The sequence below is a fragment of the Populus nigra genome, chromosome 2, assembly GCF_951802175.1.
Source record: "Populus nigra chromosome 2, ddPopNigr1.1, whole genome shotgun sequence".
Classification (NCBI taxonomy): domain Eukaryota; kingdom Viridiplantae; phylum Streptophyta; class Magnoliopsida; order Malpighiales; family Salicaceae; genus Populus; species Populus nigra.
Genome location: NC_084853.1, coordinates 736065 through 750986, shown reverse-complemented (window position 1 = coordinate 750986; position 14922 = coordinate 736065). Strand labels below are relative to the sequence as shown.

The 14922-nt window shown below is 29.1% G+C and overlaps 1 protein-coding gene and 1 long non-coding RNA gene across 2 annotated transcripts; both read right to left on the bottom strand.

Moving 5' to 3' along the window:
* Window positions 1-5848: 5848 nt before the first annotated feature.
* On the bottom strand, window positions 5849-6599 carry LOC133681375 (uncharacterized). Its single transcript, XR_009836511.1, has 2 exons — window positions 6208-6599; window positions 5849-6104 (listed from the first exon to the last, which is right to left on the bottom strand). It is a non-coding gene; the product is annotated as an uncharacterized LOC133681375 (long non-coding RNA).
* Window positions 6600-8060: 1461 nt separating this feature from the next.
* Window positions 8061-8498, bottom strand: LOC133682437 (protein STIG1-like). The gene has a single exon (XM_062105784.1). The coding sequence runs from the start codon at window positions 8496-8498 to the stop codon at window positions 8061-8063; it is 438 nt and encodes a 145-aa protein (XP_061961768.1).
* Between the last annotated feature and the right edge of the window lie 6424 nt (window positions 8499-14922).

Below are 14922 nucleotides of genomic sequence, written 5' to 3'. Positions count from 1 at the left end.
CTCATTTCATGAACAAGTCTTTATCTTATTGGGTTAAATCCTAACCATTTTAAAAGCTAGACTTATTTATTTCTTAGATATAGCTAAGTCTTAGCATTCTAAATAACAAAATAATTGTTATGAGTTTTTTTTTGTATTAAAGTCAAACCCTAATGAATAATTATAAACTGGTTACGATATTTATTTTTAAAATTTTTTAAAACATGATAAAAATGTGGCTTTTATCTTTTAGAAAATATGCAAGAAAAAACTTTAGCATTTAGTCGTATGCGCAAAAACAAAACTTTTTTTTTGTTTTTGAAATAGGGATTTTTATTTTTTTTCCAGAAATTTCAGAGTAAATAAGATATTTTGTATCGGGTGTGTATCTTACAGTGTAAGTCTATGACCTGATATTGAACAAAATTGATAGGAAAACATACGAGAAAATCATAATTTATTTTAAATGACCCTTAGAAAAATTATTTATTTATTTATTTATTTACTATATTATTATAATATTATATAAATATATTGTGTTGGACTTGGCCTTGTTGTCTGGGCCAAACACAACCGAGTTGGGTTGGGCCTACTAACAACCTAACAAACCTAGCCTCTCTTTTTTTTTCTTTTTCCTTTTCAATGTTAGACTGGACCAGCCCAACCATCTAGGTCAGGCCAAAATGGGTCCAGCCTAGCATAACTTAATCACTAGCATAACCCAGTTTTGGGCACAATGAGATATGATCAGGCTTCTGACTTCGTCCAAAATTGCTGCTTGATTTTATGCTTATCTAAAATCCTTTCTTAGCCAGCTTTTTTCTCATCATTTATCTCATTGCTATTATTATTTATTTTTATTTTAAAAATAAAGATAAATTTAGGGAATAACCCAAAAATGAGTTATGATAAGGTCAATTTCTTACATTTTGTGATGTGTTTGGCCTTTCATTATATTTTTTATGGTGTGGATTTATTCAGTTATTTTCATTTGTATTTATCGTTTATGCAATGAGTTGTTTTAAGGTGGATTTATCTTTTATTTATTTAAATAAAAAAGTTTAGTAAACATAATCAAGTGAATATCTCATCTTTACAGTTTCTTTCTTGGTTATTGTTGATGACTTTTATTTATTTATTTACATAAATGGTTATTGATTTATTTAGTTAGATGATTGCGTAAGCTTTTCAAATGACACTTTTAATTTTTCATGTAAAAAACACATTAGAGCAGCTTGCGTACCTGATATGTTTTTAGAAAAGAATTATAACTTAATGCCAAATTCATGATTTTAATGTTGTTGTAGTCTTTTTCTTTTTTCTTCTTTACACTTTATTTTGGAAAAAAAAATATTATTTTTTTATTCTTTACACTTGACATATTTATACCATTCTTTTTGTTCATTTTTTAAATATTTTTTTATAATTTGTTTTTTAATGTTTTTTTTCTTTACACCTTTTGTTTTTGGAAATTTATTCTACATAGACTAAGAAAATATTATTTCACTATAGCAATTGCAACATTATTCCTTTTCTCAGCTATGTTAAAAATTAGTTTGAGATTTTACATGTTTTTTACGCTAAAATGATGGCAAATTAACTCAGATTGATTTAAGTTGTTTGATTTTCAATTTTTTAACTAATTTTTTTTTCAATTCCATCTTTCAACATTAGATTGATTGAGAATTGAGTTTCATAATTTGTTTTGATTTATTTTCTGTAAGGTTATTCCGATCTTATGACTTATGTTGTGGATTTGAAAGGTTAGCCCGAGTTGACTTAAGTAGACTCGTCATGTTGACCACGTTAAATTAGATCAACTTTTACATGACTTAAATTTTTTTTCATACTAGAAAACACATTAGCAACACCTAGATATTTTTTTTTACATTAAAAAAAATGATCTAACATGTGACAGAGCGCAAATCAATGATCTAGTAAATTACTATTAGCCTTACCTTCGGACTTCGAATCATTTAGGTTTTATTTGGGTCGCGAATGAGTATTTAAATCAATTGGATCAAACTAATCAGATCAACTTTATGTTAGTCAAATCTTGAATTAACCTAATGGTGCCTTTAATAATAATGCTTTGGAGAACAAAAAAGTGTTCATGTCACCATCAATAATTTTTTGGTTTAATTTATAGTATAATTCTAACTCTTTCATTTTTTTTTAATTATGTATCTTTAATATGGAAAGATACTATCTTTAGATTAGTATATTTGATAAAAGATGTTGTAATGTTTATTTGGTTAAATTTAAATCAGGATACAACTTGGTCTTTAAATACATATAAATGAAGCTATGCTATATAGTTTTAATATGGTACAATTAGTAAAAATTGTAAACAATGTTGCTACTATAAAATTGCAGAATAAAACTATAAAATGAAAATCATCAAATATCATTATATGTGTGTGTATTTTATATTGTACCTTTCTATAGAATTATGTGTGAGTGTTTTACACTGAACTTTGAGAAGTACATACTCACAAAATGCAATATAACATTCAAAGAGCTCATGGTTTTCAATGCATTTTTCATAATAAAACTACTATTTTGCTCGTGGTTGGCAAAATTATTTAGTTTTGTTTAAGGAGCAAAGAGGTCTTTTCTACAGAACTTATTAGTCATTACAAGAATGAACAAAGTTAAATAGTATTTTTGCATTTTTATTGTACAATGTAATTGCCTTATTACCCTTGACAACAAAAAATATTAAACTTTGGTCAAGAGGCTTTTTAGTTTTTGACTTAATTTTAAAATAGTTAAATTATGTCATTGCCGTTGGAATTTAAAAAGAATTACCTTCAATTTAGAAGTTCTTTTATCTTTTGCATTTGATTATTTAATAGTTATTGGGTGTCATTAGATGTACCAGAGTAATTTAATAAATAAACAAAACAAATAGCTAAAAGCGAGTGAACAATGTCTGCCAGGTTCGAATGGAGCGCTTGGAGCCATCTGATGGCCAAAACCTTGCTTCCAGGGCGGCGACCGAAACATCATGGCATTCCCTCCACATATAAGCGACGTGTGTGGCTTAATTGTTGCTGGTTTGGCGTGTGTGATCTTTTGTTTATGTTTTTATTTTTCCCTCTCTCTTACTCAATTTTCATGCTAGCCTACAAAAAAAATTAAATCAGCCCCTGAGATTTGTTGTCTTTAAAATTTCATATATATTCACATTATTACAATTTTTTTTATTTAGAATAATTTATGAAATTAAGGAATTTTTTTTAATTTCATCCCCAATAGATTTTTTTATTTGTTAGATTTGGTTTTCAATCTTTTGATTACTATTTGTTTTATTTTGATAGTTTTTAAAGGTTTTTTTTTTTTACAATTTCATCTTTCTTGAGTTTTTTTCCTATCAAATCTAATCCTTTTTTTATTGCTATTTTTTTACCTTGCAAGATTTTTTTAGATTGATTTTTTTGTTTTAAAATTAAATTAAATTAATTGATTTCATCCTCCAATATTTTAATCTATAAGTATTGAGCATTTTGGGTTCAGCTCGATTTTTGTTAAATTTAGCTTTTTTAAAAGGAATTTTGTGTTTTTAACTAAATTAAATTTATTAATTTCATCATTTAGCATTTAATTTAGTGGATGTTGAGCTTTTTAATTTAGTCCAGGTTTATAATTTAACGGGTTACGGGTATGAGAAAATAACCCGAGTTTACAAGGTTCACCTAGGCTTGCTTGGTTTTTTCCTTCTTTTTTTAAGTTCATTTTTTTTTGGTTTCATCCACTAACATTTTGTTATTTTTTTCTTCGTTTTCTATGAGATTTTTCTGTGGTTTTAAAAGTAACAAGGATTAACTTAGATTAATTTTTTTCAACCTTTGTTGAATCTAGGTTTTTAAAAAGGAATTTTACTTTTTAATTAAAGTAAATAATTTCCTGGATGTAAGCATGAAATGCTCAATTTATGGTGTTTTTTTTTTTTTTTGCGTTCTGGGTCACTACTCCAACAACACTTGCGACCTCTTTCCGTTGATATATTTTTCTTACTCCTTTTAAAATATTGATATCGCTTGAACATTATTTTTTATGTTGGTAAAAAATTAACTCGACCCGCAGCGCATCGTGAGCTATTTAACTAGTATATATCTAGAGGGTACTAATGGTTCTACTGTAAAGAAATTTCATGATATATGAATTTATAATTCTAAATGAATGTAAAAAATAAATCTTTATATGAATTGGGAAATTAAAATGTGAGGGGAAAATTTTGAAAAAAAAAAAACACTACTCCCACATTAATTTTAGGATAAAAATTGTTATTATCATAGTTTTCAAAATTGACTTAAGGCTAAGTCTAATCAACTAGGCCTGAATCACGGGTCGGGTATTGACTCAGGTCATTGTAAGGATGAAAATGATTATTATCATAATTTTAAAACTCGATTCGGTGGTCAACCCAAGACCAGGTCTGGGTCATGGGTCGAGTCGACCATTAACTCGAGTCATTGTAAGGATAAGAATGATTATTATCATAGTTTTAAAATTTGACTCGGGGGTCGACTCAATGTCAAGCCCATGTTGATGGATGAAACCGGAAAAAAAATGAACTCAAAAAAGAAGAAAAAAATCAAGTAAGCTCAAGTGAACCTTGTTAACTTGAGTTAATTTTTCAAATTCATAACCCGTTAAATTGTAAATCTGAGCTAAACCAAGAAGCTCAACACCTGAAGAGTTAAATATTGGAGGATGAAATCAATTAATTTAATTTAATTTAAAAACTAAAATACTTTAAAAAGTTAAATTTTTAAAAGACCAAAAAAAAAAATAAGACAACCTGTGTTATTTTCAAAACGACTAAACAATCTCATAGAAAGTGAATAAAAAAATAACAAAATGCTGGAGGATTAAAAAAGAAGCTTAAAAAAAGGAAAAACCAATGAAGTCCGTGTGAATTTCGTAAATCGGGGTTAATCTCTTAAACCCGCAACCTATTAAATTCTAGACCCGAACTTAACTAAGAAGCTGAACACCCCACCAATTAAAATGTTAGAGGATTAAATAAGAATAAAAAATCAATCTAAAAAAGTCTTGCAAGGTAAAGATAATAATAATAATAATATAAGGATTATATTTGATAGGAAAAAAAACTCAATAATGATGAAATTGTAAAGAAAAAAACAATTTGAAAAATCATCTAAAATAAATCAAATATTAATCAAAAGAAAAAATCAAATATGACAGATGAAAAAATCTATTGGGGATGAAATTGAAAAAAAAAAACCTTAATTTTATAAATGATTTGAAATAAAAAAAATATAATAAAGAGAACAAGGATGAAATTTTAAGGATAACAAACCTTAAGGGCTGATTTGATTTTTTTAAGGCCAATATAAAAATTAAGTAGGAGAGGTAGAAAACAATATATGGCCACGCACACCAAATAAAAAACAGTTAAGCCACACAAACCGCTTGTATGTGGAGGGGATGTTATGACGCTTCAAATGTCGCTCTGCAAGCAAGGTTTTGGCCACAGACGATGTCGCACATGCTGTCCGAAACCGGCATACACTCTTCACATGCTTCTAGCTTTTTTTAAAAAAATATTATTTTGTTTATTTAAAAAATTATTTTGTTGCCACTAATGACACACAATAACTACTAAATAACCAAATGTAATAAGCATAAGAACCTTAAATCAAAGGCAAAGCCTTTTAAATTCTAAGGGCAATGACACAACTAAGGCTGAGCATTTTCGATAAGGTCCGGTTTTGAACCAAAATAAACAACCAAACCGATTTTTTAAAGGTTTTGAATCGAACCGAACTGAAAACCGGTTCAAACCGATTAATTTGGTTCGGTTCGGTTCAGTTTTTTTCCATTCCAAACCGGTTCAAACTGAAATGCAATGCCAAGATGCCATCCTCTAAGAATCAATAACGTTGTTCTCGTTGTTACAACTTCTTGCAAAGGAAAAAATAATTGCAAAAAAACAATATCAGTTTTTAGCAATCATTGCTTTGATTTTTCTGGACACTCTTCAGCTTCTAGACCCGAAATAATCCCTCTCAGGCAATCGAGGTGGGATCTTTTTATGCCGTGACCCATGAAGGAGAATCAAGTAAATCAATGGAAGAATTATCAGCAATTCACCTCTGACATAACAAGTTTGAGAGATGAGAGACAGAAAGCATGGAAGATTGGAAGAGAAGAAGACAAATTTTACTCAAATATTGAAAGGAAATATTAAAGCTTTACCTGTAATCAGTTACTTTTCCTTTACATTGAGAGATGAGAGACAGAGAGAGCATGGAAGCTGTGAATGTAAGGGACCCCTCAAATTATGAAAGCAATCAAATAGTTAATAAGAGGGGAGGGGATGACTGTGTGAAAGGGAAAGAAATGATAAATGGTCTGCTAGGGTTGTTGGCTAATAGGAGGGAGGAGGTAGCCTGCGATTGGTTTATTTTTTTTTTTCATTTTGATACCGAACCGGTTCGGTTTGGTTTGGGTTGGCCGGTTCAGGCACACCAAAACCGGAAACCGAACCGAACCATAAATTTTTCTAAATATTTTAATCGGTTCAATCGGTTTTTTTTACCGGTTTGATTTTTTCGGTTAATTTTTTTTTGGTTTTTTGGGGTAGATCGATTTTTCAGTTTTTTTGCTCACCCGTAGAAATGATTATTTTAAAATTAAATCAAAGACTAAAAAGCCCATTGATCAAAGTTTAATGTTTTTTGTTGCCAAGAATAATAAAGTAATTACATCGTGTAATAAAAATATAAAAAAATTATTTAGCTATGTTCATTCTTGAAATGACTAATTTTTTCATGGAAAAGATTTTTAGCCGCCAAATAAAGCTAAATGATTGATTTTTTCAAGGGTAAAATAATAGTTTTAGTGTGAAAAAAATAGCTTTTATTATAATGATGTACATTAAAAATGGACGGTGATAAACTAAAAGTTCTATAGTTTTGGTGAACAAAGCAAATTAAAGGTTATTTTTTGTTACTTGAAGGTTTCTTGGCATGTGAGAGCCTACGTTGTGGCAGCATGGTGTTTTGATATCTCAATGTAATGAAGACTAGAGGCCCTTTATTTTGCCAATCTCAATTTGCCGTTTTTTCCTGATTTGTAGCTCTTAGATCCCGTTTGTTATTGTTTGTTAAAAGCTTTTTTGAATTTTTTTTATTTTTATTGCTTTAAATTAATTTTTTTTGAGTATTTTTAAATTATTTTAATATACTGGTATCAAAAATAAAATTTTAAAAATAAAAAATTTTTTTTAAATATATTTTTAAACAAATAAAAATAAAAATAATCATGATCATGATCAGAACTCCAAAATAAATATGCAACCCTCATTTTAAATAATCCCAATAAAAAAGTAGAAAAAAAAATCACAAAGAGAAGGAAAAGAATTAGGTGAATCACATGGTCTGATTTAATAAATTGATATGGAAAAACTTGTAATTCAAAATTTAATGTTTTAATTTGAATAAAAATAAAATAAAGTAATGATAAAGTAAAAACCGATTGAAATAAAGGTTTTGTTGATCCAAATTATACCATCCATGACCTCTAAATTAATTAGCTAATTCAATGATCACACTCTTTTGTAGTAGGTTTTCAAGCATCTTCCGACAACTGGGCTCAGGGCTCAGACTAGATCAACGGTTATAAACGATTTTTGAACCCACCTCCTCCACGTGTTGTCGACCATCTAGTCCTTCTTTAAGATTAATGTAGGAAAAAGTTTCAAGTACATGATGATGCAATGAGACATCGGCTCTTCTTCTGGGGAAGTGTGCAAAAACAAATCTTCTTCCTGTATTTTTTAAAAAAAATTAGAAAAAATATTTTATTTTATTTTAAATTAATATTTTTAAATTATTTTAATATATTAATATCAAAAATAATTTTTTTAAAATAAAAAAATAATATTTTAATACATTTTCAAATAAAAAACACCCCTCGCAACTACATCCGAGCAACCCCGAGCTAACCAATAGTGCCCGACTTTTGGTTTGTGGGGTCATGGCAAAGCAATTCAAAAGAACTGGAGCGAAGGAAACAGTAATTTCAAGAAATTTATTGATCAACATTATTCATCCACTGTAATCACACATTGCGAAGGAGCACCTACCTTGTCCAGGACACTCCTGAAAACAAGAACCACAATGGCGTGGATCATTTCGAATATCAACACACTTTCCATCGCAGCAAACAAATCCATAAGCACATGTCTGCCCACATGCCCCACAATTGTCCGAATCCCTCAAGGTATCCTTGCAGAATTTCCTGAAGCAACATGTGCTGCCTCCCCATGGGTTCTTCCAGCGATCCACACACACACTAGGATCATCGGCACATGACAAAACTCTTTGCCTCCCCCGCAATGCCGATCGGAAGAAGTTCAGGTGCGTAGGAGTGTCCGGCTCTGGCGAGCCAAACCGGTCCGCAGCAACAACCTTGCCGGGAGCTACAACTAACAGAAACAAGATGAAAGGCCAAAGGTATATGACATTGGCATCATAGCATAACATTTAGAGCGCAAGGGTTGAGAAAGCATGGGCAATACTTTCTGTCCAAGCTCGGCATGGATGATCGATCATATGTAAAAAAAACTCAACAACCGGCCTTAGATAAGAAGGCATCAAATTAACCAAACATGCATTTTAATAAGATTAATGGTTTGAGACAGTGCACTTAATTTGTCAAGATTGTCGCATAAAGACAAATCACATTACGTAGAGGATCGACCAAACATGTTTCAAACTATTGATGAGTGGTTAAGTGAGGCAGGCATGAATATGACTTGGCCACGTAAATGTTGTGAGGAATTAAAAAAAAAAAAAACCAAGTGCAACTGTGCAAACGATACCTTTTGTCTTCCTTACGTAGTTGACGAGCATCTCCTAACTAAATCAGTTTCCTAATCTACTATTTTATTCTGCCTCAGCAAACTGGAAAATTTTCTCATTAAACTAATGTATTTACCATAGTTTTAAAATCTGGTATATTGAGTTAACTCAAAATTTAATTGACTCGGGTATAGCCCTGTCAAAGCTAAAAAAACACGGCTAACCATGTCAAAAATACAAATTGACTTGGTTACTTTATTAACTTGAGTCTAATGCAGTTAAAACTTGATCATCAACCTAATAATTTTTTTTTAAACAATATTGATTTGATTGTTTTTTTTAAAGAAATTGTTATTGATCCAGATCGATTCTTTTGACCTATGACTCCAATCTTGTTCCGGATTGAGTTTTAAAAATATGATTTTGACAATAGATTTTTTTTAAAAAAAAATAAATAAAGAACAAATAAAAAAATAAATAAAGAACAAATAAAAATTAAAATAGCAGATTGATATACATCAAAGGTACAATATACATTTGGAAACATATGCAAAAATAACTATGTCATGGAGATTATGATTTCATCTTAAACCCCCCATGTACTCTATCATAATACATTTTCTTATCATTTAATTTTTGATTTATTAGAGTTTGAGTTTCATGATTTGTTGTGATTTGTTTTCTTTATAATTATCTTAATCTCAAGACTCATATTATTGGTTTAGTAGGTTAACTAGGTTGACTCAGGCTTTTTTTTTTGTTAATTTATATTTTTTTCAATTTTATCATTTAACATTACGTTGATTAGAAATTAGACTTCATGATTTGTTTCTATTTACTTTCTATTAGGTTATCTTAGTCTTATGACTCAAATAATAAGTTTTGCAGGTTAATATGGGTTGACTCGAAACTTTTTATTATGTTTTTTTTTATTGATTTTTTTTTATTTTATTCTTTAACAATAAGTTGATTGAGAATTATGGTTCATAATTTATTTTGATATGCTTTATATGTGATTATCTCAGTTTTACAATCCAAGTCGCGGGTTTAACATGATAACTCGAGTTGTTTTTTCTGTTTACTTTTTATGAGGTTATTCTGGTCTCATAACTCACATGATGAGTTAAGTGGGCGAACTTGGCCCGACTTGGGTTTTTTATGTTTTTTAATTGATTTTTTTTAATTTTATTCTTTAACATTAAGTTGATTGAGAATAATTTATTTCGATTTATTTTTTTATGGGGTTATCCTAGTCTTATGATCCAGGTCGTGGATTTGGTAAATTAACTCCGATCTTTTTTTGTCATTTTTTTAATTGATTTTTTTTTTCAATTTTATCCTTAATATTATATTGTCGTCACAATAAGTTTTTTTTAAAATGATGTTGTCTTAAATTTTTTCCGAGTCAAACTACATTCTTACTACTCATATGAGTTGCCTTTTAATCATCAAGTCGATCGAGTTACATCATATTAACCCCTACATAGTTTAATTTTTTTTTCTAGTATAAAAAATATTAGCAATGCTTGAATTGTTTTTTTCATATTCAAAAAAATTTGATCTGACCTGTAACAAAGCACAAGCCACACAATCTAGTATCAGCTGATTCTTAAAACCATAGCCATTAAACTCGATTTGGGTCATAGATTAAATGAGTTAATCAGAATTATTTTTTTAAAAAAATTAAAATGATATTATTTTTAATTTTTTTAATAAAAATTATTAGATCTTTATGAGGTTAATTGAATGACGAATCAACTTTAATTTTTAATTAAATTATATAAGATTAGCTTTTTTTATTAAATTAATCTAATTTGAATTTACAAATTGAATTTTTAATTAAATTATATAAGGTTAAAATTTTTTATTATTACATTAACCCAATTTCAGGTGGGCCTACCAAATCAGGCTGGGATTTAACAACAGCGCTCGAGATCCTAAAGTGATAGGCAAGCAAGATTTTCAATGAAATCACAGGTAGGGTATTGATCGGAGCGGACAAAGGCCTCCCATCACTTTACTTGGACCCCAACGCTCAGACTTGAGCCAGAGGCATTCAGCTTATGGCCTACGCAGCCAATCTTTCAAGCAATTCGGCTACAGTGTCTAGCCCATCAAGCTTGGATCTCCTCCTTCTTCTTGTTTTTTTTTTTTTTTTAAGAGCTCTTATATTTTATATCTTAAAGTGTTTTTTATTTAAAAATTTATAAAAATAATTTTATAATTTTTTAATATTAACATATCAAAACAATTTAAAAACATAAAAAAATATTTTTTAAAAAATAATTCAAATTTCTTGAAAACAATAATATGATTGCAATACCAAACTCTCTGAATTAAATGAAGAGTTTACCACTAAGATCATGATACTAAATAAAAAACAGACCCGCCTGCTAGAGAATCTGAAATAATATATGAGATCTTTGCTTAACCGAAAATTAGCTAATCGATCATCTGCTTAATTGGTTTCTTCATAAACATGCATTGCTTTAATATACTATTCTCTAGCCAATAAATCCTTAGCTTTCATGATCAAGCTATACTTCTCATCCATATTAATCTTCTCTCTTGCAATAAGATCTATCGTAACCGAAGAGTCTAATTTCATAATTAGTTTCTTTAACCCCTTATCTAATTAACAAAGATATTTTTTTTTTTCATTTAAAAAAACAAAGTGAAATTATCAAAATATCATTGAAAGAGAAAAAAATATATTAAAAAGTATCAAGAGACATTTTTATATTTTTACTATGATTTTTTTTATTATTATCGGGTCATCTAAGTGATAATTTGGTATTTGAACATATATAAAAAATAAAAAACAAAAAAAACATAGTGAAAAAACTAAAAAGCCTTTAAAAGCAAACCTTTAAAAATTGATGTCAAAGAGGTTTTTTTTTATCTTTCACAAATGTTTTTTTCATTATTATTAGGTTATCTTAGGGCCAATTTGATATTTGACTAAAAGTGAAACTAATAAAAAAGAAATATAGGTACGTGTGGCTCCCTCACCGGTGTGTGGAAAGCACCAACACACTTCGTGCTCGCACATGCGGCACCTCTCAGCATAAAACAATACTCTTCCACTATGTTATTGGAAGTACCACCGTGTCCTTTTTCTATTGGTTGAACATGTGTCGGCTTTGATTTGGTGGTTTATTGCTAATGTGTTTTTGTTTTTTTTTTCTCTCTCATTTTCAAAAAATTATAATTTGACCATTTTTGTTGTTCGTATTTCAACTTCATTCTTTATTATTTTGATTTTTTATTTTTTTGTTCTTGGTTTTTTTGTAAAAAAATTATTTGTTTTCAATTTCTTCCCTCAATCCCAATTTGTCATATATATATTTTTTTCCAATTTGGTCATCATTTTTTTGGTTTTTTTATTCTTTTGTTAAATTGATTTTTCTTTTCAATTTCACCTTTCAATCAAAAACTTGTTTGTATTTCTAATTCCAATTTTGATCCTCATTCTTTTTTTTATCCTTTTGTTAAATTGATTTTTTCTTTCAATTTCACCATTCAATCAAAGATAAAATTTATTTTATATTTAAGTTTTAATCCTTATTCTTTAAATTGTTATTTAAATCATTGCACTGTGCATATAATATGTTAAAGGACCGATTTATTCCCAATCAATACGATAATAATAAATGGATTAGAAAGGATTATTTTTCTCTTAATAGCTAGTGAAATTATTTTGTTTGAGAATAACAAAATGATTATTTTACTATTTCAATCAACAACGAATTATGACTTGGTGCATAGTGAAAAATTAATCTTTTTAGTTTTTTTTTAAATTATAATAAAATGAAAGTTCTAGTTATAGGAAATGAAACAGAGAAACATAAATATTGAGCTTCCGTGTCAATAAAACAAGTTAGCATGAATCGGCGATAAACCATTTGTTTTAACTACAATGTCACATCATGAACATAGTTATAAAATCTAGCAGGATGGAGAGATTAACCCGGTAACCTGCTAACTTAAGTTTGAATAAAATTAGGTTTTATTTTAAATTGTTTTTTTATATATGTTAAAATGATGTTTTTTTTAGTTTCTTTTAAATGACATCACTTTTTTTTTTCTTAAAACCATAAAATAATGTTTTTGATAAAAAATATAGCTTAGATTAACCTGTCAATTCATAAATTAAACCGTCTAACATGCAACTCAAGCCTTGAATTAGGGAGAGTCCAGGTCGGGTCACCAAACACTTGTTGAGGAATGTCATATGATGTTATGGGTGGAAGAAATGACTCTTTTCATAAACTGCTGAATATCTCCCTAGGAATTAGTGACAACATAATAAATAAATGGAATGAGCAGGAGGTTCTTAGAAAAAGCTTTGTTACACTATCTTGAACATACATTTTCTCTTGGACTCAAAAAATGAAGAACAAATTACTTATGCTTGAATTTCTTTGCAGCATTTGTATATAGTCGACTATAAAAACTTAACAGAAAAAAATGATTCTCCTTTTGCAATTCTTATGTTGGTGATTGTTTCTTATAGATACTGAGATGGAGAGTTGCGAAGAGGAGCAGTCAGTCTTGAAACGAAGACTTGCTGCATCAGCTATTGAGATTGAAGGACAAGGTAATATTGAGTTTTGGTGAACAGAGTCATGTATGGCATTGTCAAAGAATTAGTTCAATTCCGCTTGATCATTAAGTCTCTGAATGTCAAAGAACTAGTTTAACTAAATAACTTTTCCTTTTCTTTAGGCGTAGAGAATGAAATGCTTCCCATGATTTATTCAACAAGAAGAAATGACATGATTGTTACTCAATGATCTTCCTATAAAGTTATGTGGTCCTTGTGTTGTTTGTATAGATTAAAAAGGATCTACAACTTTATGAAAAAAACAGCTTCTGCTGATGTTCTTTCAGTTATTGCTTTTTTTTTTGGTTTTCATGCATCTGAAGATAGTTCTTTGTTTTGTTTTGCATCCAGGGCTGTTGAGTGAGGCTACAACTGCTGGTTTATTATCATTGGGCTGGTCTTTTCATCATGCTGGTGTGTTCGAGAGCTGTCTTTTACATGTCTTCTGATATTGATGTCGCTTCACTTATTTCTTCTTATAATTGGATCATTGTTTTCTTCCCCTTGGTGTGTTTATAGATTCAAAGTACTTTGTGTCATGCATCTTCTTTATCTAGCATTGATAGGGTGGGGGGTGTTGATGAATTTTATGGATCTTGGCTTTTATATTTTGTTTGTTGAATAGGTTAGGGGTTAACATATTACTTTTTAGATCGTGGTTGAATCCTTTGTTGGTTTGTTACATGCTTTTAGGTTGTTTTTATTTTTATCTAAAGTGATGTCACCTACTAATGTAAAAGAAGTTGGGGCCATTGCAATGTCTTAAGAATAAATAGGGAGCAGGTACGAGAATATTATCTTCTTCTCATAGAGTTTCAAGTATTTGTGCCATGACTACATCTGAACAAAGAAAATAACCAGTCATATCAATTACTAAAATAAACAAGTTCACAACATTTAATCTCCATAAATGTTGATGTGTTATAGTTGTATTTTTTTTAATATCTTTTAGTGCTATAAATTTACAGCACTAAAAGATACTTGGTGTAGTAATTTACATACCTAAATATCTGTTAGAGCTAATGGCAATTCATATGATGTTGATTTATGACGTCGCTCGGTGGCTCAAATTTTTGTTTTAATTAAAAAAGGATTCTTGGGGAAATAAAGATTTTATTGGAGTTGTCATCTGGTAATTTGAGGGAGCTAGAAATTCCAAATAAGATATTGATCTTAAAAATTTAGGTAATGAGTTAGTTATGATTAAAGGAAGGTAGACATCATTCTTAAATCATCCTATCAAGGGAAATATTACCCTTGTGCTTTTTTATTTTATTCAAATGCTGTAATATTTTGAGCTTATTTGCAATTTGTTTTTTAAAAGGGTTAACATTGATCTCTAAAAATAGGAGTCACGTCAAAAAATAACATTAGTCCTTAAAATTAGAAGATTCGTCGAAATGTTGACGTTTAACCCTATAAAGGAGAGCTACGTCCAAGTTGCGATAATAAACAATGAACATAATCCATACTTGTTTTTAAACTTTTGACACTAGTCCT

What these genes read in the sequence shown, in the direction of transcription:
- LOC133682437 (XM_062105784.1), bottom strand. Translation starts at nt 8,498, where the DNA reads ATGTTATGCTATGATGCCAATGTCATATACCTTTGGCCTTTCATCTTG.